At 40.9% G+C, this 27,217-nt stretch overlaps 1 protein-coding gene across 1 annotated transcript in view; it reads right to left on the reverse strand.

The window, feature by feature from the left end:
* Nucleotides 1–27,217, reverse strand: part of ZDHHC2 (zDHHC palmitoyltransferase 2) — a 63,657-nt gene that overhangs the window by 27,468 nt on the left and 8,972 nt on the right. The window contains exons 2-3 of the mRNA XM_007459910.1: nt 7,490–7,516; nt 6,286–6,380 (exon numbers count right to left, since the gene is read on the reverse strand). Coding sequence (XP_007459972.1) covers nt 6,286–6,380; nt 7,490–7,516 — 122 coding nt within the window. The remainder of the gene's footprint in view (nt 1–6,285; nt 6,381–7,489; nt 7,517–27,217) is intronic.

The raw sequence follows: 27,217 nt of genomic DNA on the forward strand, positions 1-27,217 counted from the left end.
CCTGCTGAAATTGTTCCACCTTTGGTAACTGGGACATTTTCAACTGGATCCTATGTCCCTTCGATATACCACCATCAATATATTTTATTTTATTTTTTGGAGTACCTTTTACTTTTTTGGCATAAGACGCTCCAGGCTCATTTTCAAAATATCCTGCCCTAGTTCTAGAATCAGCCATTTCTCCAAGGAGCCCTTCTTCCTTTCCTTAGAGAGTGATACTAGAAACCAACATCTGGGATCAAACACAGTTTTCAGATTAAAGGAGGATATAATTTTAAAAGGGTGCACAAATTAAGAAAAAACCCAGAATCCAATAATAAACAAAAAATGCAAAGAATTGGATTTCCTTTTTTGCTAGTTGTTTTTGACTTAGGACAAAAATTAAAATATAACCTCACCAGTATCTAAAATGTCCAAATTAAAACGTAGAACTTTTTTTGCCTATTAAATTCACAACGGTTTTCTTAAGAACAGCACGCAGTGCCAAGGTTCTGATAAAAACTGGTGGCTTTGGAAATTGCTGTAATTATTCTGGGAAACAATGTGGCAAGTGATTAAGTTTCCTTCGTCAACTAATTCTACTTCTGAGAATTTATATTAAGAAAAATAACCCAAAATATGGGTAAAGCTCTATGAACAAACACTTTAACAATGCTGTTTATAACGTGAAAAGTTGGGATCGGACTAAAAATCCAGTGTTTCAGTGAGAATATCATGTTGTTATTAAAAATGACAATAAAACAAGGAAGAACTATTACATGAAAAAAATGGGAATATGTGTGCTCTGAATACCACTAGGAAAAATAACCAGAAAGAAATTCAGAATGTAAACTGGCTGAATTAGTGTGGTGGGATTTTTTTTTCTTTTTCTTTCTGCCTACTCTTCGTTTTCAAAATATAATTTCGTATGGTTATATTACTTTAATATCAGGAGAAAATGTTATGAATTGAAAAATTATATTCTCTGAACAGTGACAAGACAATATTTACATTATTTTCTTATATTATCTCTTCTCCTACTTTTTTAGTCCCAGTTGAAGTCCAAGACCCTCATTTTACAAGTGAGGGGGTCTCTGGCTGCAAATCAGTTAGAAGATTAAGCCCAAGATCTTGCATTTTATCAATGGAATAACCCAAGATTCTTAACCAGCAAGCAAGGGCTCTTTCTTTCATGACAATGGTCTCCCAACTCTTTTTTTTTTTTTTGTGGTACACGGGCCTCTCACTGTCGCGGCCCCTCCCGTTGCGGAGCACAGGCTCTGGACGCGCAGGCTCAGCGGCCATGGCTCACGGGCCCAGCCGCTCCGCAGCATGTGGGACCCTCCTGGACCGGGGCACGAACCCGTGTCCCCTGCATCGGCAGGCGGACTCTCAACCACTGCGCCATCAGGGAAGCCCTCTCCAAACTCTTTTGATAATGTACCCCTACCAGTAAAAAATAATTTGAGACTGCACTGCCAATATATGCATATTTACTTATTTACAGATGTGCTATTAGCTAATATAGTAGGTATCTTATATAAGAAACTTTAAAAATGGAGAAACATAAAAGAACAGCATATAAATAGAAGTTTGGCTATTTTTTTCCTCCATGCACCAACAGATGTCCTGGCACACATCCCCTCCACAGCCCCCCACATGGGGTCCACTCTTCATGCTAGAGCATGGTGTAGTGACAAGAGTGCAGCCTCCATGGTCAAAAGGACTTTGCTTTGAATGTTATTAGCTCTGCCACATACTAGTGCTTGATGCCTTAGGATAATTCATTCATGTTCAAGCCTGCTGCTCCATCTGTAAAATGGTAATAAATAATATCCATCTCCTACAGTAATATGAATCAAATAAGGTATATGTCTTCTGTACAAAAGTCATCCAACAAGGCCTGGTACAAAAGTGTAAATTCACTGTTATCAACCTCCACTACTCCCTCAATTCCGCGTTTTTTATCATTTCATTTTATCTCTCTCTCTAACTGCTATTTCAAACCTTCTCTGCTCTTCCAAACCTCAGTCAACCTACTTCCCCCATTATTCTTAGTTGTTGATCTCACATATAATTTTAGGGAGAAATCAGAAGTCACTTCAACTTTCTGCCAAAGCTATAAACACAAACCTGCCTCTATACACATAACTTCTCAACTTTCAGTCATTTAACAAATATTTATTGAGTACCTTTTAAGGGTCAGACACTGCTCAGACACCAGGTACTGGTGATGGATTAGTGAATAAAACAGATAAAGTTCATGCTGTTGTACAGCTTATATTCTAGGGATGGTATAAAAAATGACTATGGGAGGAATTATAGAATGATGTGCCATGGAGAAAAATACAGCAAGGTAAGGTTTAGAAGGAATGCAGGGATAGGGTTTTGCTATTTTGGAGGAATTGGTCATGGAATGCCTGAAAGGTACTCTTGAGCAGAGACACAGAGACAGCAAGAAAATGAAGGACCTGGCCATGCAGTTATCTGTGAGAAGAGAGTTCCAGATCAAGGCCCCTGAAGGAGACACATACTTAGTGTGTTGACAGAACAGCAAGGAAACCAATGTGATTAAAACAGCATTACAGAGGGTCAGAGAAGTGGTGTGAGGCCAGGCCATGTGCAGCCTTTTAGGTTACAGTAGAGAATTAGGTTTTTACTCTGAGTGAACTCAGATATGACAGCAAAGTTCTAAGCAGAGGAATAATATGAACTGTCTTGTGTTTTGTTTTCATTTATTTATTAGTATTTTTTTTTTTTGCGATATGCAGGCCTCTCACTGTTGTGGCCTCTCCAGCTGCGGAGCACAGGCTCCAGACCCGCAGGCCCAGCGGCCATGGCTCACGGGCCCAGCCACTCCGCAGCATGTGGGATCTTCCCGGACTGGGGCACGAACCCGTGTCCCCTACATCGGCAGGCAGACTCTCAACCACTGCGCCACCAGGGAAACCCTGTCTTGTGTTTTGAAAGGATCACTCTGGTACTGTGCTGAAAATATACAGAAGAGGGCAAACACAAAAGCAAGGAAATGTGCTGAGAGGGTACTGGACAAATACCAGCAGGGATGCTGGTGGCTTGGACCACGGTGGGAGCATGGAGGGACACGAGCTAACACTTGGGTGCTCTGAGGGTATGGCCTACAGAATTAGGTGATTGATTGGGTGTGGCGTCTGAGAGAAAAAGAGTAGCCAAGGGTGACTCCAAGATTTTGACCTGAACAAGTGGAAGGATGGAATTGCCATTATTGAGATGGGAAAAATGTAGGAATAGAAGGATTTGGGGAGCAAGTAGAAAATCAGAAGTTTATTTTCAGGTACTTGGAATTTGAATTTGAAATTCCTATCAGATGCCAAATAGGAAGCTGGAAAGGAGTCTGGAGTTTAGGAGAGAGGATCAGGCTAATGAGTAATTTGAAAGCGATGAGATAGTATATAAAGTCATAATGTAGGGCTTCCCTGGTGGCGCAGTGGTTGAGAGTCTGCCTGCCGATGCAGGGGACACGGGTTCGTGCCCCGGTCCGGGAAGATCCCGCATGCCGCGGAGCAGCTGGGCCCGTGAGCCATGGCCGCTGAGCCTGTGCGTCCGGAGCCTGTGCTCCACAGCGGGAGAGGCCACAGCAGTGAGAGGCCCATGTACCGCAAAAAAAAAAAAAAAAGTCATAATGTAGATAAATAAGAGAAGAGGTCCAGAGATTGAACTCTGGGATAATCCAATGCTTTAGAAGTTCAGGAGATGATGAGGAACCAGCAGAGGAGACCTAGAAGGAGCTGCCACTATAAATAAAAATAAAATTATTTTGATGAGAAAGGAGGTGAGAATATTCTAGAAAGAAAACTATGGCATGGTGTACACAGGAAACCATGTACATAAGAACTACTAGAGTACCAAGTGAGGAGTCAGAAATTTGGACAAGAGTCATCGTTGCCAAACTAGGGAGACTGGTCTTCACTCTGTGGGATGGGCAGAGTCACTGAATAGACACAAACAGCAGAGCGAAGGATGGATTTTTGCAGAATTCTCCAAAGGGAATGCAGGCAAGATTGTCAAGGGTGACACCACAGAGAAGACTGCAATGTCTCAGATGACAGAGATGACCAAGACTCTGAATTAGGGCAGGGATGGAAAATAAAGAGAAAGGGGCTTGAACTGAAAAAGAAAAATTAGGAAGTGCAAACATTTCCAGGATTTGGATGCTGGAGGAGGCGCAAGAATGCCAAGCTTCTGGCTCGAATGACAACATGGTTGGCAGTGGCATTAACCCGTAGAAGAAACAGATGAGTCACGGTTTGGGGAAGGAGAGGGTGGTGGCTTCAGTCTCAGATGTGTTGTGTTTGCAGTGTCAGTGCAGTGATCAAGAAGCTACGTTTGGCAGGGAGATATATAAATTTGAAATTCGTAGGAGAGGTCAGGCTAGAAACAGATCTGGGACATGTCAACACAGAGGTCACAGGCAAACCACCAGAGTGGATGAGATGACCTATGATAAAGGTCAGCATTTTCCTTCAAACCTACCACTAAGGCCAGGATGAGGGTAAGAAAGATGATAGGAAAGAAGAGAACATGGTAGGAGGGAGGAAAAAAAGTAAGTAGAGAGAAGAAGACAAAAAGGCTAATATATATATAATGCATTCTAGGCCAAGCATGCCATTAACACTGTGCAAATATCTGTGGTTTTGTTTTTAATATCCTTTCCCAGTTCATACAGCATATTTATTGGCCTTTTTGACCACAGCCGCATTTCAAACAGATTACTTCAGGAAACAATTCTAAGTGATGCCTAGACTTCTTTTTTTTTTTAACGTTAGCCTACTAAAACTACATTATTATTACTGGAGCAGAGTTTATTTCTATTCAACACCATGTACTAGACTAAGTGCCAAGGGTACAAAAAGGAGTAAAACACAGTCCTCTGCTTCAAGGATATTTAACCAGGATTAAACACCCAGAAACGGGCTTCCCTGGTGGCGCAGTGGTTGAGAGTCCGCCTGCCAATGCAGGGGACACGGGTTCGTGCCCCGGTCTGGGAAGATCCCACGTGCCGCGGAGCGGCTGGGCCCGTGAGCCATGGCCGCTGAGCCTGTGCATCCGGAGCCTGTGCTCCGCAACGCGAGAGGCCACAACAGTGAGAGGCCCGCGTACTGCAAAAACAAACAAACAAAAAAAACCACCCAGAAACAAAAAGTTCGCCAGAATGATCTTTTCAAAATGCATATTTGAACATATAACTCTATTTAAAACCTTCTGTAGCTGAAACTGCTAGTTGTCCTCCAATATCTACTCCTTCTAATGTGGTTAACATGGCCAATGAGAATAAAGACTAAATTTCCAGTCTTCTGTGCAATTAAATGTGGCCATAAAACTAAGTTCTAAACGTAAGTGGAAATGGCATCAGCAACTTCCAGAAAGTCCTTAAAGAGAAGGACATTTACTTCTACTCTTCTTTTCTACTTTCTCTAGCCTGCTGTCTGGAATGTAGACATAACGGCTGGAAATGAAGCAGCCATTTTAGGCCAAGAGGTAATATTGGGAACGGAGGCTATACATGTCAGAGCAACAGGATAGGAGCCTGGGTACCTGACAGCTGTAGACTAGCTACACTTTGAAAGTAGAGAAGATTGGGCTCCCCGGTGACGCAGTGGCTAAGAATCCACCTGCCAATGCAGGGGACACGGGTTCAAGCCCTGGTCCGGGAAGATCCCACATACCGCGGAGCAACTAAGTCCGTGTGCCACAAATACTGAGCCTGTGTGCCACAACTACTGAAGCCCGCACACCTAGCGCCTGTGCTCCACAACAAGAGAAGCCACCGCACTGAGACGCCCATGCACGGCCCCCACTCGCTGCAACTAGAGTAAGACCGCACGCAGCAACGAAGACCCAATGCAGCCAAAAATAAAGTAATTAATTAATTTTAAAAAAAAGAAAGTAGAAAAGATTAGTTAAGTCGTTAATTTGTTGTTGTTTCTGGTGGCTGACAGCCAACTAATGCACCATTAGTATGACAATTATAATAGAAATATGTCTACCTTCAGCTCTATCTTTTTATCTATCTATCCATCCATCCATCCTTGTGTCTGACTCTAAAGTAGAAATGGAATGTATAACATATTTAATATTGTAAATACTCATCCAGTGCAAAAATAATACTTATCACGTGAAAATTCAAGTATTTAATTAACACATTAATATAAAAAATCACTACACTAAGTTTGCAACATTAATAAAAAGACATAAAACTCATTCTTCAGACATCAGTATTACAGACTTCCATCTTTAGGAAATAACTATACTAATATTTTAACTTACTTCTTTTGAAGGATTCATTGGTAATGTAAAGATAGTTTTCCAATACGACCAGACAAACATTGCAAAAAGTAGATGATAAGCAATCAGGCACACAACTAAAATGAGAGAAACAAAATTATCACTTTAATATGCAAGTACATACTAAAATCATGGTATTCACAAAAGATGTGCTTGTTCTAAAATAACCAAATAATTTAATTATTTAATTACTTACTATCCCATGATTAGAACCCTCCCATCTGTAGACAAGCCCATCTATCGGCAAAATGGCTACGGGGACCTCTCCTAAGTTGTAAAAATAAGGCAGTTATGCCTGCAACTTTAAATAATAAACAAAGTGTTAAACGAGCATTAAAACATTCAGGCTGTAAGAACTTTGCTTCACTAACAAAGAATAGCAAAAGCAGTTCCTGCTTGAGCTGTTTGCCTATTTTGCTCAGCTCGAGTCAAATCTGGTGGTCCTGTTTCAAGGACAGTAGTTTTAAACAGAGATCTTCTGAACAAAGATTTCCTCCAAGAACAGTTCAAGTTTCTTACTGATCACATGGGACAATTGTTAACAAAAGCATTCTGAATATTTTTTAAGGGAGTGTACATAAACACACTTCGTGTGGTATTTTAGTCTTGAAGTCCTGTGCAAAGCTGAAATATTAACTTTGTATACAGTGATAATGATTAATTCTGGATAATACATTAGTATATAACTTACTTGTGTAAGATACAGTTGAATAAAATATGCTAATTTAACTTAAAATATAGCATGTTTGGTATTTTTAAACCTTAACAGCAATTTTAGCTTTTTAAAAGAAGCTGATATTCCTATTATAGAACCATTAAAACATTCAGTTACCTCATAAGGCACTTAAATCGGTGTGAGATGACTAGACCCAATGATATTTTTCATGAATTATCTACGTGACTCAGGTATGAGGTCAGATTCTGAGTTGAAACAGGAGATTGTTGATATTCCAGTTATCTTGGAGCCATAAGAACCTTGGCACAGTGACTGCCATTTCAGGGTCAAGTTCTCTGCCAAGCATCTGAGAGAATTCAGTCTGGGGACTTAAGAGAATGAGACGCCTTTAACCCATCCTGACTCCAACATTCTCCAAGTATGACTTACTCCAACCAAATCAAAATGAATGCTATTTGTTTTCTCCAACGATTTTTAAAATTTTAGACTGAAGGCAGTGATATATCTTACCTTGTTCTCCAATATTTTCCATGGACACTATAGAAATAAATAGAGAAAAGAGACAGGCAATAGGTTATAAGAAGCTTATGGCAAACAGAGGGCCTGATAGAGACAGAAGACGCTTGAGTAGGTTAATAATGTGGCTCCTTTTCAAACCAACGTTCTTTAAATATTTGTTCAACCTTGTTTTGAGGAGGGACGAGCACTACGGGAGACAGGTGGGGAGGGAAGGCGGGTGGCCGCCCTCCACCAGGCCCCCGCTGGCGCTCCAGCCCTGTCTCCCACGCAGAAAACTAACCCCGCCAAGCGTGGCCCTGGCGGGTCTCACTCCTTTATCGATCGGTTTCTCGGGTTTCCTTCCAACTACAGAGCTCGGATGAAAGCTCTCCAGCTCATCACATTGCCAGCGACACTGATTGCTCTTTATAAGTTGGCAACCACCGAGTTAGCTTTCCAGAAGGGAAAAAATGTTGTGTCCATGGCATACACTTCTCTTGCCGTATTTCTGAAAGGATGAATTCTTATGCCCGATGACTAACTGCTTCCTACTGTACAACAAGGGGCCCAGACCACGTGCCCGAGAAACTGCCATCCCTGAAGGGCTGCTGTAAATATCGCAAGGTGGCAGGTAGATGCAGGAGAGGGACCACAGAGCTCAAACAAGCTGGGACAAAAAGCCCCACTCCAGCAGTTTTCTTGCCTTCTGTTTGTCTACTTGTTTTGTTTCCCATGTGGTGGTCATTGCATTCCATTTGTACTAAAGTCTTCAGGAAGCTCTGGCCTATCTCAGTTGTAGCAAGGGAAGATTTGACTTTATTTACATAGTTTCGTTCCTCCTTGGCTATTTAAAGGGGTACAGTATTCTGGGCCTTTGTCCTGGAGTATCTTTTCATTGCCTTAAGAAGCACTGAAATCAGAGGGTAATGTTGTGAGAGATTTTTAAGATTACCTGATCCAACCAACCTCCTTCACAGGAGAGCTACCGTTTAGCCATTTCTAGAGTGAGCAGGAGACACCGTTTTGGAGAGCAGCCCACTCCCTTCCTGGATTGCTCTTAAGAATGACTGTACGGGGCTTCCCTGGTGGCGCAGTGGTTGGGAGTCCGCCTGCCGATGCAGGGGACGCGGGTTCGTGCCCCGGTCTGGGAAGATCCCACGTGCCGCGGAGCGGCTGGGCCCGTGAGCCATGGCCGCTGAGCCTGCGCGTCCGGAGCCTATGCTCCGAAACGGCAGAGGGCACAACAGTGAGAGGCCCGCGTACCGCAAAAAAAAAAAAAAAAAAAAAAAAAGAATGACTGTACGATCAGAGGGTGCCGAAATGAGCCTCTTGTGGCTTCTACCTATGGAATCTAGGCTTCCAATCTCTAGCAATAAACAGAAAATCTAAATGGCAGAACTTCACGTGTTCTCTTTTAACCTAAAAAATAGATGATTTTGGGCTTCCCTGGTGGCGCAGCGGTTGACAGTCTGCCTGCCGATGCAGGGGACGCGGGTTCGTGCCCCGGTCTGGGAAGATCCCACGTGCCGCGGAGCGGCTGGGCCCGTGAGCCATGGCCGCTGAGCCTGCGCGTCCAGAGTCTGTGCTCCGCAACAAGAGAGGCCACAGCAGTGAGAGGCCCGCGTACCGAAAAATAGATGATTTCCAGATTTCTCACCAACCTTGATGTGGCTCCTTTAAATATTTCCTGGTCTCTCAATTTCCTTTTACCTTTCTGATCCCCATGATGGGACAGGCAGACACAGGTGATATCTGACTTACAAATGGCCTGTTCCACAAGTGCGCTTGTCCACCAGAGGCGAGAGTCATAGTGCACTTTCTCATAGAATACGTGAAGACGTTAATGTGAGGCCCGAGGAAGGACCAACCTGGCTTTTCTGTCTGACCTCCACCTCTCCCTTCATGAATTTCTCTCCAGGCTCTGACTTCCCTGTCTTCAAAGTGCTCCAAAATTGACTACAGCTCTTCCTTGGATCAACATTTCTCCTCCTTCAGCTAATCTAATGAAATGCAAAAGCATTTTTAATTCATTCGTGCATTTATATAGGAATGACCCTTAATGACCATTTCAGAGGTGCTGGTGTTTTAAAGAAAATGTATTTGCTAACCCATGACTCTAGCTGTCAGAAGTGAAACAGTAAAACAAAATGACATTTAAAAAAAGAAAAAGTACAGTTAGTATGAGGTGAGAAGTTTTTTTGCCCTGGACCATTATTATATTGACTGGATATGCATTCAAAGACATCTTTTAAAAAGCTATTTCTGCCTTTCACAGTTTGTTTTTCTCTTAATATACTTCAGAATTCACAGATCTTCTTCTTTTTTTTTTCATTTAAACAAGTTACTCATGGATGCATGCTTATGGTAAATAATTCTGATAACATTTATAGAGTTAAATGTGAAAGTCCAAAAAGGCTGTATCAATTACACTCCCCCAAATTGTGAGCCTATCCAATTTCCTATGAATGTAAAATGTCCTTTTTTTCCAACATTTTAGGCCAAAATAAAAATCACTGTTTTAGTATTCATTTCCTTGATTACTAGTGAACTTTAAAAATTTTTTATTAAAAAATAAAATGATTGGCTTTTCCAATCTCTTCTGATTAAATTACCACTTTCCCATTGGTCTACTTCTCTTTTACTTATTGAGAGCCTTTTATATAGTACTCTGGGAAGTAATCCCATATTTGTTACATATGTTCCAAATAAAGTTGTGTATAACTACTTTCAAATGACTTAATAGGTTAGGGGCTTCCTTGGCGGTCCAGAGGTTAAGACTCCACACTTCCAACGCAGGGGGCGCAGGTTTGATCCCTGGTTGGGGAACTAAGATCCCACATGCCGCATGGCGCAGCAAAAAAAAGACAATAAATACTAGCAAAATCTTATGGTTTATCCCTGACTAAACAGCAGTATCAAAACTTTCAAACTGACCTATTTCACTAACAGATATATGGACTAATACTTGGTTTTGCTTTATGATCTTGAGGAAATTAATGTTCTTTCAACCATGTTTACTTGTTTAGTGGGTCAATGGTTCACCTTGTAATTTTCAATTTAGTGGAAGAGTTGTCAATTTCTCAGACAAAACCACAATACAATGTTATTTTCTATTTTGTTCATAAATGACTGTTTAAGAAAAGGTTATAATTTAGCCACATATGTTCCCAATACATATGTATATAAAGATAATATATGGGAAATACAGACTCATTTTTGGAAAAAATAGATGGTAAGTCAAATAGATGGTAAGTCAAAAATAGATGGTAAGTCAAATGTAATTTGACTATTTACATCAACATGAGAATTAAATAGCAATACTGATCATATTTATGACAGATCTTCCAAAGATCTACTGGGTTTTAATGTGAATTTTGAGTTTTATTCAGTATTATTTAATTTTATTATTTCACAGAATTTCAGTTTGGTCTATTTAAAAACTATGCTTGATACGTATTCTCCAACTACACACATATAGAAATTTCAAATCTTTTATAACCATCTTTAACATATTTTCTAAAAATGACTTTTGAGGTAATTTAATATAGTTATTTCTATTTTTATTAAAAGAAAATTGAGGCAGATGCGCTTTACTCCAAGTCACAATGAGCAGCACATTAGTTAATTCTATCTGAGAAATTCTTTTATTTTCAATTTTAAAGTTTTACGCATGTGACAAAAATATTATGATTTGGGCTCTGCTGGATCTTATTAAAATTAGTTCCTTATTAAAGCACAATAACTGGCATAGAGCATTTGCCCCATAAATGTTTACTGAATAAAAAGGACAGAAAGGGCTTCCCTGGTCGCGCAGTGGTTAAGAATCTGCCTGCCAGTGCAGGGGACGCGGGTTCGAGCCCTGGTCCGGGAAGATTCCACATGCTGCAGAGCAACTAAGCCTGTGCACCACAACTACTGAGCCTGCGCTCTAGAGCCCGCGAGCCACAACTACTGAAGCTCGCGCGCAGAGCCCGTGCCACCACAATGAGAAGCCTGCGCACCACAACGAAGAGTAGCCCCTGCTCTCTGCAACTAGAGAAAAGTCCACGCGTAGCCAAGAAGACCCAGTGCAGCCAAAAATAAATAAAACAAATAAATTTATTTTTAAAAAAAGACAAACAGAAGAAAACACCATTAATTTGAATCATAAAAGTGGAATCCCAAAGCACACCTATATGAGAAATGTTAATTCTTTCTTCTGTTGACTCGAAAATTTCAAGAACCAAGTTATTTCTTTTACCTGTCATCTTAGCACACTGTAGAAACTCAACTAGTAATTTGCAAAACCAAGAGTAATCTTATCTGTATTGCCTGCTAGCATACATCCCCAGAAGTGAAGACAATACCTCATTGCACAAAGGAGACAGAGACGACCAAGTGGTTCATGATCCTCGAAAAATTAAAAGCTTGAAAAAGACACTGGCTTCAACTTGGCTTCAAGCAACTTTAAAAGAAGATAGAAAGGTTTTACACGTTTATAGGGTTTTTCCCTCCTAATTTTGGCTCTTCCGTAGTATTTTACTTTTTAATAGTTCAGTTTGTCAAAGTGAAGAAGAATCTTACTAAGCACAACCAAACTAAAGAGCAAAGGCTCTGGATAAAGACCGGCAAAGCTCCAGCCTATTTCTGCCACTTGCTGGTTGACACAGTGATTCTACATATTCCATCATGAAGTGAGGGTAGTAATAACAACAGCAATATCATCAGAGCTGTTGTAGAATTCAAAGAGGTAATACATGTAATGTACCTAACATAGTACCTGGCACACAGTAAGCCCCCCAAATATACAAGCAATTATAATACATGATATTTAATTTTGCAAACACTAACTGTAATAGATAACATACAGGAAAGGGGACTACAAATTACAAAGAGACAAGTAGTATTTGTACAGACCTCTGAAAGACATCAATGCAAAATTCTGACTAACAATAGACTTTACAAAGTGAAAAATAAAAGGTGAAAAATAACTTAGATCTCCATATCTTGCCTTTTTATATAGATGTGTCATCCCAGAAATGTGATAAATAAAAATGGTGGTACTCATCCTTACACAGGGTAATGATGAGACATAAAAACTTCATTCCTGATGTGGCAGTCAGTCCATATGAGAACTTCACTAAAAGTGAGAAGATCTATTTTGGATGTGACACAATCTGTTCAACTTAATGAATAAGAACAATGACCTTTTTTTTTAAAGGCCTAAATCTTATATTCATTCCAAAAAAGTTAGATGCAATTTACTCTTGGGAATAAGAGCACTGCTGTTGTTACACTAAAATATTTACCCTTTTTACATATGGTGACCATCTAAATACATACAATAGTAACACCATGGGTCACGATTTTAATTTTCATTTCAAAAACTTAACTGCCTAATTTTATCTTGGATTAGCCTAATTTCTTTCCAGTTCCATAGCCTACAATGATAATATGCTGCTTTAGAGATCTCTAACTTTCAATCTACCTGCAGGACTTAACATTCCTCCCAGATTAAGTGCAGTACAACTAGGCAACGAGAAATCTGCCCTGTTGAAAGATCCTAAAGAACTGAAGTACTTTCTTGGCACTGGTGGTCTATTGGAAGAGAGAAAGTGGGACTGATAAATTATTACCAGTGTTTGCAAGAATGTCCCTTTTGCCAAAAGGAAAATGAAGGCCTTTAAGAATTACATCTTGGGGGGGCTTCCCTGGTGGCGCAGTGGTTGAGAGTCCCCCTGCCGATGCAGGGGATGCAGGTTCGTGCCCTGGTCCGGGAGGATCCCACATGCCGTGGAGCAGCTGGGCCCGCGAGCCATGGCCGCTGAGCCTGCGCATCCGGAGCCCGTGCTCCGCGGCGGGAGAGGCCACAGTGGTGAGAGGCCCGCGTACCAGAAAAAAAGAAAAAGAATTACATCTTGGAATCTGGAACTGTCAGTATAACTGCAAGACTGGTAGGTCGGGGGGCCAGTTGTGTTTTCTGGCCACCCTTTCTGCTAACCCTCCTCCTCCCTCATTAGTCATTTTTCTAAGAAACAGAGTGGGGCATTAGAGAAAAGGCCGATTGGTCAGCCATCAGTTTAGAATTGATGCATGATACTTTTGTTGTAGTACTGATCTTTAAGAAACTCTTGCGTAAAAATAACACAGGTAAAACCAAAGTTGAAGAGTCAGACTGTCAGCCAGAGTAGAAAAACCCCTAAGATACAAAAGGATGAAAAACTGCTTCTTATTCCAAACCTGACTTGAGTAAACATCCTTAAAAATGCATACAAAAAAAATTAAAAGCATACCTCACTTATCTCTTCCCCATGAATTATCAAGCAGTCATTTAATCCAGGGGTCAGTAAACTACAGTCCTCAATCCAAATATAACCAGCCACCTGCTTCTGTAAATAAAGTTTTTTGGAGCAGAGACACACGCATTCATTTACATGGCTATTTCTGTGCTACAATGGAGAGTTGGGTAGTTGTGACAGGAAGAGTATGGCCTGCAGAGCCAAGAAAATTTACCATCTGGCCTTCTTATAGAGAATGCTTTTCAACCCCTGTATAAATATAGTTCTCCAGAGAAACAGAACCAATAGGGTGTGTGTGTGTGTGTGTGTGTGTGTGTGTGTGTGTGTGTGTAGAGAGAGAGGGAGGCCAGAGGAGGGAGGAGGGAAGGAGAAAGAGAGGGTAGAGCATGAATGAATATGAATTTTAAGGGTTGGCTCACAGGGTTATGGGGGCTGACAAGTCCAAAATCTACAGAGCAGGCTGGCAAGCTGGAGAGCCAGAGAAGGGTTAATGTTGCAGTCTTGGGTCTGAAGGCAGACTAGAGGCAGAGATGCTTCCTCTTCAGGAGACCTCAGTCTTTGCTCTTAAGGCCTTCAACTGATTGGATGAGGCCCACCTACATTATGAAAAGTAACCTGCTTTACTCACAGTCTACTGATTTAAACGTTAATCACATCTAAAAAAAATGCCTTCACAGCAACAGCTAGACTGGTGTTTAACCAAACAACTGGCCACCACAGCCTAGCCTAGTTGACACATAAAATTAATCATCATTGGGGCTTCCCTGGTGGCGCAGTGGTTGAGAGTCCGCCTGCCGATGCAGGGGAAACAAGTTCGTGCCCCGGTCCGGGAAGATCCCACATGCTGCGGAGCCGCTGGGCCCGTGAGCCATGGCCGCTGAGCCTGCGCATCCGGAGCCTGTGCTCCGCTACGCGAGAGGCCACAACAGCAAGAGGCAAAAAAAAAAAAAAAAAAAAAATTAATCATCACACCTTGCATCTAGAATCTAATTTTATTCTAGAAACAGTTTACTAAGAAGACATGTGTTGATCTTCTGTGTAAGTTCTGAAGCCAAGTTCATTATTTACTGTAAATTAATAAATTGGAATTATAGCCAGAAAAGTAACTACATAAACTAACTTTATGTATCTGCTAGAGGGAAAACAATAATGAAATCCTTTGTCATACTCTAAAAACTTGACTGCAAATAATCCTATTCAAATTAACTTTATATATACACCCATATGATTCCCTAAGGATGCTATCCAACCCTATCTTCTAAAGAGCTCTAAAAATATTAGAGCCGATTTAGTCTAGATTGATTTAAATTCAATCTTGATTAAAAGCAAAGGTTCACCTCAAAGATCCTTCCAGTCCTATATTTTACCAACTGATTTTTTAAAATTTTGCTTTGGTGATTATACAATTGAGAGTTTGCTGTCAAAAATGTTATCTATTGATAAGTAGCGGCCTACCACTGTTAGTCAGTAACTTGAATCTAGTTCAACTTTCAGTCTTAAGTACATCCAAAATCCAAAACTTCAGATACTAAAACAAGCCTTCATAGTAGGTAAAAAAAAAAAAAAGTACTTTCCCCCTTAAATTAGCAAAGAACAGTTACATAATTTTTTCCAGAACAATCTGGTTTTGGGGTGTTTTCATCACAAATGTATACTGCTGTGATTTTTTATTTCTTTTCTTAATCTGAATTTTCTTTTTCTTGCCTTCAAATTCAAACTCTGTTTTGGAAGAATAATTTACTTTTATTGCATAAACACAGTACCTTCTCTGTATAAATCCACTAGGGCAGTCTGACACAGATATACCTTAGCCCCAAATATTCAGTCTGATAATGAAGAACACCGAAAGTAAAGAATTGGTTCTAATGAATGAATCTGAAGGATAACTTTATAGCCAAGCTCTATTTTTTTTCTACTTATCTTTAACTCATTTATTGAAAAACAGTCACTGACTCTACCACAGTTACACCACTGATGATAAAATGGTAAATGAGACTCCATCCCTCTGCTCAAAAAGCTTAGAGTTCATGGGGCCATTTTACATAGAAGTTGAAACTAACGGAAAAAACAAGGACATTAAAACATTTTCAATTAAGAAACAGAAGCCCCTCAGATTCAGAAAATTAATATGAAAATAGGAATAGTGCTACAAATATACTTTAATATCTCCTGTGCTAACATCTCTCCTTTGACGTCAAGTGTCTAGCTGCCACCCCATTTTTCTGGCCCTTTCACAGGAAAACTTATTTTAACAATCATCCAAACGCACTGCCTCTACCCTCTAATTTCTTTTTTTAATTAATTAATTAATTTGTTTATTTATTTATTTATTTTTGGCTGCGTTGGGTCTTCGTTGCTGCGCAGGGGCTTCCTCTAGTTGCGGCAAGCGGGAGCTACTCTTCGTTGCGGTGTGCGGGCTTCTCACGGAGGTGGCTTCTCTTGTTGCGGAGCACGCTCTAGGCACGCAGGCTTCATTAGCTGTGGCTTGTGGGCTCAGTAGTTGTGGCTCGTGGGCTCTACAGTGCAGGCTCAGTAGTTGTGGTGCAGAGGCTTAGTTGCTCCGCAGCATGTGGGATCTTCCCGGACCAGGGCTCGAACCCGTGTCCCCTGCATTGGCAGGTGGATTCTTAACCATTGCACCACCAGGGAAGTCCCTACCCAATTTCTTGTTACTTCCTCAACCACCACCAAGTGGTTCTGCACCAACATTCCACTGCTATCAGTCCAGTCAAGGTCACCAATACCCTCCCTAATTCTTGGTACTCAAGTTACTCTAATAGAATTAATTACTCTCTCTTTGAAATGCTTTGTTGAACTGACAGTGAATTCTTCGGTGAAACCGGCCAGTGAAAACCCCTTGAAGCAGAATCCTTTGTCCTTTCAGCTACTTTCCAAGAAGCACTAGTTCACTTTTAATGTATTAGAGATCAAAACTGGGGCAGTAGAATACATCAAGTCATTCCCATGAATACTGGTGACACTGCTGCTAGACCATTTTAACAAGAGAAGCCACCGCAATGAGAAGCCCGTGCACCGCAATGAAGAGTAGCCCCCCGCTTGCTGCAACTAGAGAAAGTCTGCGCGCAGCAACGAAGACCCAATGCAGCCAAGAATAAACAAATTAAATAAATAAAATTTTAAAATAAATAATAAATAAAAATAAAAACTTGGGGCAAAAGTCATTCTACAAATAGAATCGGTGGGTTTGTAGGCTGTTTCGTCAAGGACAGGAAAGCAGTTTCAGAACAGAAACAAAGAATAAGGGTAAGGCTTCACATCACCTGGACCTGAAAACACATGGTTTCCAATGTGGGTTCTCACGGTTACATAAAAGCCAGACCTCACAATCCCAACCACAAGCACAGGCCAGGCAGTCTACATTCCTTGTCAGATCCCCATACGGTTCCTTAAACACTCATTTTGGGATAAGAAAACCATGGTCTCTTTTAAAATGTCAATTGATGTCACCTCACTAAAAACCCTTCCGTGGCTTTGCGCTGAATTTACACTAAAAGTACAATCTCCTTACTCAGGCCTCAGTGCGCCAACACACTCTGGCCCCTACCCACCTCTCCAAGATCACTTCTCATTCCTCATCCTCTTGCTCACTAAGCTGCAAACAGGCTGACCTTCCAGAACACACTAAACTTTAGTGTCTTCACCCTCTTCACCTGCTGCCACTCCTGGCTCACGCCTGATCGTCCTTCAGCTTGCAAGTGACAGGTCAGTTTCTCGTAGAGGTCCTCCTGTCCAGTACCCAGCTACAATCCTTACCACCACACACTGTTTCTTTCTTGGCACTTAGCACAGTCTGTAATTGTTTTTATTTGTTTCTTTTCTATGTCCTTCACTGAGGTTTGTATCCTGGCTCTGTCCAGTTTGATGTTTTATCTCTGCCAAATTACTTATTCTCTCCTCAGTCTTATCTCAATATTTATCTCATTGGGTTGTTTTGAGAATAAACTAGGTAATGTAAGTAAAAACACCTCGAATAGAAGCTGGCATATATGAGGAGCTCAATAAATGTTAGTTGAATATGGAGCATAAATAAATCACGAAACAGTGAAACCTTACGAGTAGGAGTTCCCCCAAGGTTTAGTGTTAACAGTTTTATAAACAACCTGGAGAAAGAAGCACACCATGCATTTTTAGCTTGCTGTAGTGCTACAATTTTCTGGACAGTGAAATGCCAAGGCCTCCACCAAGGCCTGTCCAGGTTCTGATAGGGTCTGGCATGCATCAGCAACTCAATGTGAGGAGTGGAGGAAATTGTATAATTTGGGGAGAAGTAGGATTTCCCAGGTGGTCTGATGCATCCCCCCTGCCTCTATCCCAGGATTTATATCTAACAAACTATACCGATCTAAACTAGATGTTTTGTGTGCTAGAAATTATCAAACAACCATGGAAAAATGGTCAAGGAGACCTTCTCCTGAAGAATGGCACAATGCAACATCAAAGAAAAAAAATGAATGGCAGTAAACCAGTCAATACAAACCAAGACACAGGAAGAATAGGAACCTTAAGAACAGGTTATGATGTCCATTGACAGAGGAATGGATAAAGAAGATGTGGTACATATATACAATGGAATATTATGCAGCCATAAAAAAGAATGAAATAATGCCATTTGCAGCAGTATGGCTGGACCTAGAGATTATCAAACTAAGTGAAGTAAGTCAGACAGAGAAAGACCAGTATCATATGATATTGCTCATGTGTGGAATCTAAAAAAATGATACAAATGAACTTATTTACAGAACACAGTCACAGATGTAGAAAACAGATTTATGGTTACCAGGGGGGAAAGTGGGGGGAGGGATAAATTGGGAGATTGGGATTGACATATACACACTATTATATATAAAACAGATAACTGATAAGGACCTACTGTATAGCACAGGGAACTCTAGTCAATATTCTATAATGGCCTATATGGGAGAAGAATCTAAAAAAAGAATGGATATATGTATATGTATAACTGATTCACTTTGCTGTACACCTGCAACTAACGCAACACTGTAAATCAACTATACTTTAATAAAAATTAAAAAAAAAAAAAAAGAACAGGTTATGATCCAAAAGGTTATGCAAGTCGTATGTTATCTGGGTGGTCAGGCCTCCATATCAGCCATCAAAAGCCTTTCTAACACTTAATGTACCTGAAACAATATTACAAAACTGTGAATTAACAATATTACAAAAATCAGCTACTCTGTGTCAGGGGAGGCTTTTTGGCTGTCAGATGTTCCAAACTCACCTCCTTCCACCAGGGTAGACAAGAGGCTGCCCTCATTCTCTTCCCCTACCTGCTGGGCTACGGGAGCAGACGTTCCTCCCACCCCAAGTCTTCAGTGATGACTCCTGTATTAGTGGGGCTGGGAAGGTACCACAGACTTCGTGGCCTCTTTATCAGACAGCTATTTCCTCACAGTTCTGGAGGATACAAGTCTGAGATCAAGGTGTTGGCAGGACTGGTTTCTTCTGAGGCCTCTCTCTTTGGCTTGTGGATGAGCATCTTCTCCCCACATCTTCACACAGTTTTCTCTCTGTGTATCTTTAGAACCAAATTTCCTCTTCTTACAAGCACATCAGTCATACTGGATTAGGGTCCACCCTAATGACCTCATTTTAACTTAATTACCTCTTTAAAGGCCTTATCTCCAAATTCGGAAGTCCTGCAGGTTAAGACTTCAACCTATGAACTTGGGGGAAGACACAATTCAGCCCGAAACACTCTCTGAAATAAGCCTGCAGGTCGAGCAGGGTGAAGGCTTGGTCGGGGTGACAGGGCATCACTGGGCTGGTGGTGCTGGGGGTGGTCAGGTGACAAGGGGCAAGAATAAACTAAAGGAAGGGAGTGTTTTGTTAAATGTTTACTCTATGCCAGGAAGTGTGCTAATTTTTTTCAAATGTTTATCTCATTTAAACCTTACAACAATCTGTAAGGAAGGTATTATTATCATAATTTTAAAAGTTGGGAAAACAGTCTCCCAAAAGTAAAATAACTTTCCTAGTGTCATTCAGTCATAACCTGTGGTGCTAGGATCTACATATTAGGTCTGTCTGACTCCAAAACTCTTTCAAGGATTCCTGCCCTCCCAGGATGTGTGACATCTGGTGCCCCGATTGCATATCCCTTCCAGGCCTCTTTGTCCTGGGCAGCTGTTCCTTCTCTGGTTGCTCCCACACAGTGGCCCCTCTGTGTTTAACACCTGGGCCGCTCGCTACCTGTTACTTGTGATGAGGGATGTTCTGGAGATCAAGGTTTAAGACGTCCTCTTTTTGTCACCCTTCCTCCACCAACCAACCTAAACATAACCTGGAAACAGGTCATTTTACAAACTTTGGGCACAAAAAAATTCAAATATTTGGTTATATTTCAGTGCTGAGAGCTTGGCTTTCCTGAGTTCTCAATTCAAGAGCTGGGGAAGGAAGAGAGCTCCAGGTTCCGAGGATAAGAGTGAGATGGTGATGCAGGGAAGAAAGTTAGGAGAGGAGACTGGGACTTCCTGACCCGCCTTCTCAGTAGCAGAGGGAAGGATCATTCCTGAGGTCAGTACAGCCCAGGTACACTCCCTCACGGGAAGATCCCTCACTTGTAGAAACTGGCAGCGAAGAGTGACGGAACATACATCTGTCCCGGAAAGGGAATTTGTAATTCCTACCGTTATCAAAATTTTCCAAGTTAGAAGTTCTTCTCTCTCTCTCTCTCTCTCTCTCCACATTTCTTTAGCTGTTGGACCATATCATTGTTCTCAATACCTAAGAAGCTCTGCTCTGCAGAAACATTTGGTGTAAACTCTGACTTTCCCACCTGAAGGCTGGGAACACACCAAATGTTTGTACTTAATCATTAGGGATGTGTGGTCTTCTGATTCAGTAGTTTTGAAAGGGGAATGAAGATTTTGACTCACTATTATGGCCCTGAAAAAACTCACTGCCACTTTCCTCTCGGCAAAGAGAAAGACAATTCCTGACTCACTGAGTGTACTAAGCAGTACTGTTAAACAAGGGACTGATCTCAGGGCTGGTCCCTGGCTTAGTGCCCTCACTTCTAAGCTTACTCAATGGAATCCTATAATCCCTCTGCCTCAGCTGAAATAGAGGAGATTCCCAGTGCCAGCAAGTTGTACAGATTTCAAGGCAGGTGAGTTTATTTACCCTGTTAGACAGAATTGTACCGGTCCCCCCTCTTCCACACGTGGCTACAGCTCAACTGAAGTTCCAACAATGCCTGGGTCTTTTCAACTCCAGTCCCCTTCCTTTCCAGTTCCATATGCCCTTCTTTGGGTTGGCCCTGAGAGGCATGACCAACTCCTCTGAATCAGGAAGGCTGGTGTGGACAATACACCTTCAGCAAAGTTCTCCCCGGTTCCCAAATAATGCTTGTCTACTATTGGGGGAAGGTCAAGCAGAGACTTTAAATCCTGAAAACATCCCCCTCATTAGTCAGAACCCAAATTTTAGAACTGGAAGGGCCCTTTTGCTCAGTGTTAACTACTCATCTTTCTTATATATGTATGTATTTATTTATTCATAGTAAGCAAAAATCCCACTTGTATTTTGATTATTTCAGCATTTAAATATACACATATAAGATCAGATGGAAACAATTTTTGTAGTGTATTTTTTAATGTCATTAGATCAATCCCTTATTACCTGGTGTACTCAGAATTATCACAGAGGACAATACTGAGAGAATTTTTTTTTCACTACCAAACATTAGCTTTCTGATTTATTAAGTAGAAAAATCAGTGCTTCTTGTGTGCTTCTCCATGGAAACAGATAACCTCCTAAAAACTATCTCCCGGGGTTAGCAGCTACATGTTGAGTACCAAACGACCAGGGCACTTAGAGCACATATAACATATTTAAAAATTAAACCAATATTTCTAGGTTCATGTAAATTATCTGACACTTCTATAGTACTCCAGAGAAAGGTACAAAGCTTTAACTCCAACCTTTGTGTTTACGATGCTCATCAGAATAGAATTTACAGCGGCACACTTGAAGGGATGAATTAAAAGATTTAAAACAACATTAGCACCAGCAGTAATTACTGCAGTCGAGCACTGAGTCGCAATATCTATTAAAACATGCAAAGGTATTAAACTATTCACTGGCTCACCCTTCTGTACTGGGTATTGAAGGGTGAGTCAGTATTTTCTTTTATAACAGTATTTTCTTTTCCAACTTCACTGTCATATATTCATGAAGTAAACTTCTCACACACACAATCTTTCCTTGATCTCGGCTTGAATTACAGTATGCCTTGTTCCTCTTACTTGCAGCAAATCATACCCTTACTCTGTACTGCATTTGCCAACAGCACTAGCACAGCCCCGCCGGACAGAAATTGCAGTGATAGTACCTATATTCAGTTGCAGCAAAAGCAAATTTGACATAGTTGTAAACTGGCAGGTCAAAGATGAAAGACGGGCCCTACTACTGCTTAAGGCGCAGTATAAGAGCGCAACAGTATACAAGCACCACCTAATTATAACTAGGTGTATTCATTAATGTAAACAAGAAGTTCTACACAATTGTGTACAGAACTGAGACAGTCATCAATACTTGGACTGAGTCTCTTTCTCTGCCCAGTGTGTGAGTTGCATCTCATGTTTCCTACTTGTATCTCTCCACCAATTAATGTGCTGATTTTTGTTTTCTGTTCCTGAAACCATTGTCACTTACTCTAGATCTGCAGGCAAAACAAATACCCTGATATTCATTCATGAGTCGTGTTCACTGCCTGTGCTGTGTATAAGGACCTAGCTCATGATTAACACCGTGGGATGCTGACGCATCCACAGACACAGGTATGTTTCCTCGACTTCTCCCCACCAGCTCATGCCACCAGCTCATGTTTACCCGGTATATGTACCATTTAAACTCATAACATGTTGCTCTTTAAAAAGATAAAATTTCTACCAGTTATCATTAGTGCTCTGGTTACCCAAAAATTGTTGTTGAATTTTAGACTACGTACAGTAGGCCAGCAGCTCTCAACATTTCTGCCTTGGCCGTACCTGATGGCCGGTGTTCTCATGAGGGACACAGTCCCTAGGAATGAAGAAAGCTACTGCATGGGCAAAATGGAGTTACTCACAATTCCCTGACCACCAGCTTTCCTGCTGCACTGTGAAAGGGCAAGGTAGTTAAAAACTACTCCAGTGACATTGAATATGGACCTCACAGACACTTCCAGAGACCTTCAAGTTTAGATATGTTTACAAGGGTATATACAGGCTTCTCTGGAATCACAGTTCCATCAAAATCACCTGCTCCAAGAAAACAGCATGGCAGGCCTCAAAAATTAAACACAAAATTACCATATAATCCAACAATTCCACTTCTGGATATATACCCAAAGAACTGAAATCAGAGACTTGAACGTGTATTTGCAGATGAATGTTCACAGCAGCACTATACATGATAGCCAAAAGGTGGAAACAACCAAAATGTTGACCAACAAATGAACAGATAAACAAAATGTGGTATATAATACAATGGAATATTATAGATCATTAGGAATGAAATTCTGACACATGCTACAACATGGATAAACCTTAAAGACATGCTTAAGTGAAATAAACAGACACAAAAAGACAAATACATGGTTCCACATATATGAGGTACCTAGAATAGTCAAAGTCATAGAAACAGAAAGTACAATGGTGGGTGCCAGGGGATGGGGGAAAAGGAGAATGGGGAATTATTGCTTAATGGATGCAGAGTGTCATCTGGGGAAGATTAAAAATGGCTGGAGATGGATGGTGGTGATGGTTGCACAGCAGTGGGAATGTACTCAATGTCACTGAACTGCACACTTAAAATGCAGTCAAAATGGTAAATGGGTACAATGGCAAAATTTTATGCTACGTATATTTGATCACAATAAAAACATTTAAAAATCACCTGCTCCAGAGACTATTCTCAAACCACAAATTAAACTAATATTCACCAGTAGCTAAAGTTTTCTTTCTCATCTCTGGTTATTTCTACAGTGAAGGATTTTTGTTGTTTGAGCTTTTCAAGAAAGCTCAGAAGTGGTAAGTAAAGAAAAACAAAGCTTTGTTGAGACGCAGATGTCTAGCTAGGCCTTTTCACTGAAGTGGTTCATTCATGAGATTTCCCAGATTCTCAGTGTCTGAGATTCAGAAGAACACCTAGGCAAAATTACAAATTCCACACCTCCTTGGCCTTTTTCAGTGAATGAATGCAAAACCCAAAGACTTCAAGGGTCTTGGGTATTTTTGGATATGAACTGCATACATGTATCTATCTCGGATTGACAGCTTCTAATTAACGTTAACTTATGTACAGCATATACTCTATTTAAGAAGGCTGGGGCAAGGAAGGGGGAGTTGAATATTTCAGAAAGTCTTTCTTTTTTTTAATCTAAAATGGGTAAAAATTTTAGCATTATAAGGGGAGATTTTAGTTAGCTGAAAAGTTTTAAAATGGAATGTAGCATCTCTGGGCAATGCTGGCTAAGTTTGAGTGCTTCCTGCAAATGCATTTCACTCATTTTTTTAGTGATTATTTTATATTTATATATTAGGGCAAATATTTTACATATTCTAAATTGTTCTTAATCTTTTAACTTTTCAAATGGGTTATGAAATTAATGTTGTCATCTAAACCCTTATTATGGATGATTACATTTCAATATTCAGAAAGAAAAAAAGGCATTTGATTATTATATTTGTGTATTAGTTCACTAGGGCTGCCATAACAAAGTACCACAGACTGGGTGCCTTAAACAACAGAAATTTATCTTCTCACAATTCTGGAGGCCAGAAATCTAAGATCAAGATTTAGCAGGTTTGGTTTCTTCTGAGGCCTCTCTCCTTGGCTGACTTCTTGTGTCTTCACGTGGTCTTCCCTCTACATGTGTGTGTCCAAATTTCCTCCAATCATATGGTATTATGACTCATTCTAATGACCTAATTTTAATTTAATTACCTCTTTAAAGGCTCTATCTCCAAATACAGTCATGTTCTGAGGTACTGGGGGTTAGGACTTCAACATATGAAATGGGGAGGGAGGGTACAACTTGGCCCATAATGATTTGAAACCATAAAAATATTACAAACCCATTTATGAACATCTGAGTGATCAAATAATAAAAAGCTAAGCAGGTAATTCTCTCATAAAGGATTCATGTTCTTTGAAGCTTGAAATGTCTACTGCGATCACAAAAGGCTCAAGTAAAACAAGTTCAGTGGGCATCCGTTCATTTAAGAAAAGTATGTCTTGAACGCTACTCTGAGTCAGGCATCAGGGCTACTACTGTAACCAGTCATGGTTACTGCTCTCATGAAATTTTCTATAGGTGATCTTCAGATAATAAGAAAGTTAAGCTTGTCTAATAGAATAAGATCTTTTTAATGTGGATTGAAGGAATCCAGATATCCCAGCAACTCACACACTGGTATATGTGTTTCATTTTGGTAAAACTTTTAAAATTAAATTCGGGGGTCTTCAGAGCATAGTCAGTAATAAATTAAAACAAGAGTTCAGGGCTTCCCTGGTGGCGCAGTGGTTGAGAGTCCGCCTGCCAATGCAGGGGACACGGGTTCGTGCCCCGGTCCGGGAAGATCCCACATGCCGCGGAGCGGCTGGGCCCGTGAGCCATGGCCGCTGAGCCTGCGCATCCGGGGCCTGTGCTCCGCAAGAGGAGAGGCCACAACAGTGAGAGGCCCGCGTACCGCAAAAAAAAAAAAACAAGAGTTCAATCTCACATTGTTAAATTCTCAGTCCTTATTTTACTTAACATATGAACTTATCTGTCAACATCGATTGCTCCCTCTTCCTTGACACCTTCTCCTCCCCAGGCTTCAGGACCCCACATTATCTTAGTTTTCCTCCACTTCACTAGTCGTCCCTTCTCAGTCTTCTTTGCTTGTTCCTACTCATCTCTCAACTCTCAGTGCTGGTCATCTTTGGTCCTCGTCTCTGCACAATTTACGTTGACTCTCTTGTTGGGACAAATGTAACCGATGTTAAGTCTTTAAATCGATTTAAACGCTGAGGACTCCCAAATTTACTCCTCCCGTCCAGACTCTCTTCCCAATGCCAAACTCGTCTACACAACTGCTCACTCGGCATCTCTGTTTCCATGTCCACATACCACTGCTGATCTACGGTCACCCCATCCCCACCCAGCTCCGCTCTACCTATATCTTGTGCATCTCAGCTCATCTCCATTCGGCCAGTTGTTCAGGCCAAAACACTGGAATCGACTGGCTCCTTCCTTTCTTTCACAACTCCCAAATGTCTGTCAGGAAATCCTGTTGTCTCTAAAAATAAATGCAGAAGCTGGCAACCTCTCTCCCTTCCCACTGTCCCCACCATGGTCTGACAGATCATCATTTCTCACCTGGATTGATGAAGTAGATAGCCCAGAGTACGCAGCAGCCAGGATGATCTCTTTAAACATAAGTCAGAACACGTCACTGTGCTACTCAGCACTCTGCCATGGATCCCTGTTTCACCCCAAGTAAAGCCAAAATCCTCACAATGGCCTATGAGGTCCCATAATCTGTACCTTTTCTGCACCTCTCTGACCTTGTCACCTACGTCCCTTCCCCCTGCTCACACCCCTCCAGCCAAAGTGACCTTGTTCCTCCTCTAACATGCTCACACACTGCTGCCTCAGGGCCTCCATACTGACGGTTCCCTCCGCCTGAGATGCATTTCTTCCCAGTGCAAGCATGGTTCAATCCCTCAGCATCTTTGAGTCGTTGCTTAAATTCCTTGACCATCCCACCACACACACACACACACACACACACATACACAAACACACAGACGCATGGATAAAAAGATGTGGTCTATATATACAATGGAATATAGCTTGGCCATAAAAAAGAATGAAATCTTGCCATTTGCAGCAACATGGTTGGACCTAGAGTGCATTATGCTAAGTGAAATAAATCAGACAGAGAAAGACAAATACTATGTGATTTCACTTATATGTAGTATCTAAAAACAAAACAAATGAACAACACAACTAAATAGTCCTAGACACAGAGAACAAACAGGTGGTTGCCAGAGGGGAGGTTGGTGCGGGGAGGAGAGAAATAGGTGGGGGAGATTAAGAGGTCCAAACTTGCAGTTGCAAAATAAATGAGTCACAAGTATGCAAAGTACAGTGTGGGGAATATAGTCAGTAATTATGTAATATCTTTGAATGGTGACAGATGACAACTAGACTTATTATGGTGATCTAAAAACTAAATAAAGGAAAACTTCCACTGGCATTCCCAATCATTTTTGCTCTGCTTTTTTGCTTTGTTGTCATGATACTTAGGAGCCTCTAACACATTATATAAGCTACTTTGTCTCTTGTTCTTCCTATGTAAACTCTAAGAGCCGTTTATATATATATATATATATATATATATATATATATATATATATATATATATATATATATGTTTTTTTTTTTTTT

Source organism: Lipotes vexillifer, unplaced genomic scaffold (genome assembly GCF_000442215.2).
Source record: "Lipotes vexillifer unplaced genomic scaffold, Lipotes_vexillifer_v1.1 scaffold614, whole genome shotgun sequence".
NCBI lineage: Eukaryota > Metazoa > Chordata > Mammalia > Artiodactyla > Lipotidae > Lipotes > Lipotes vexillifer.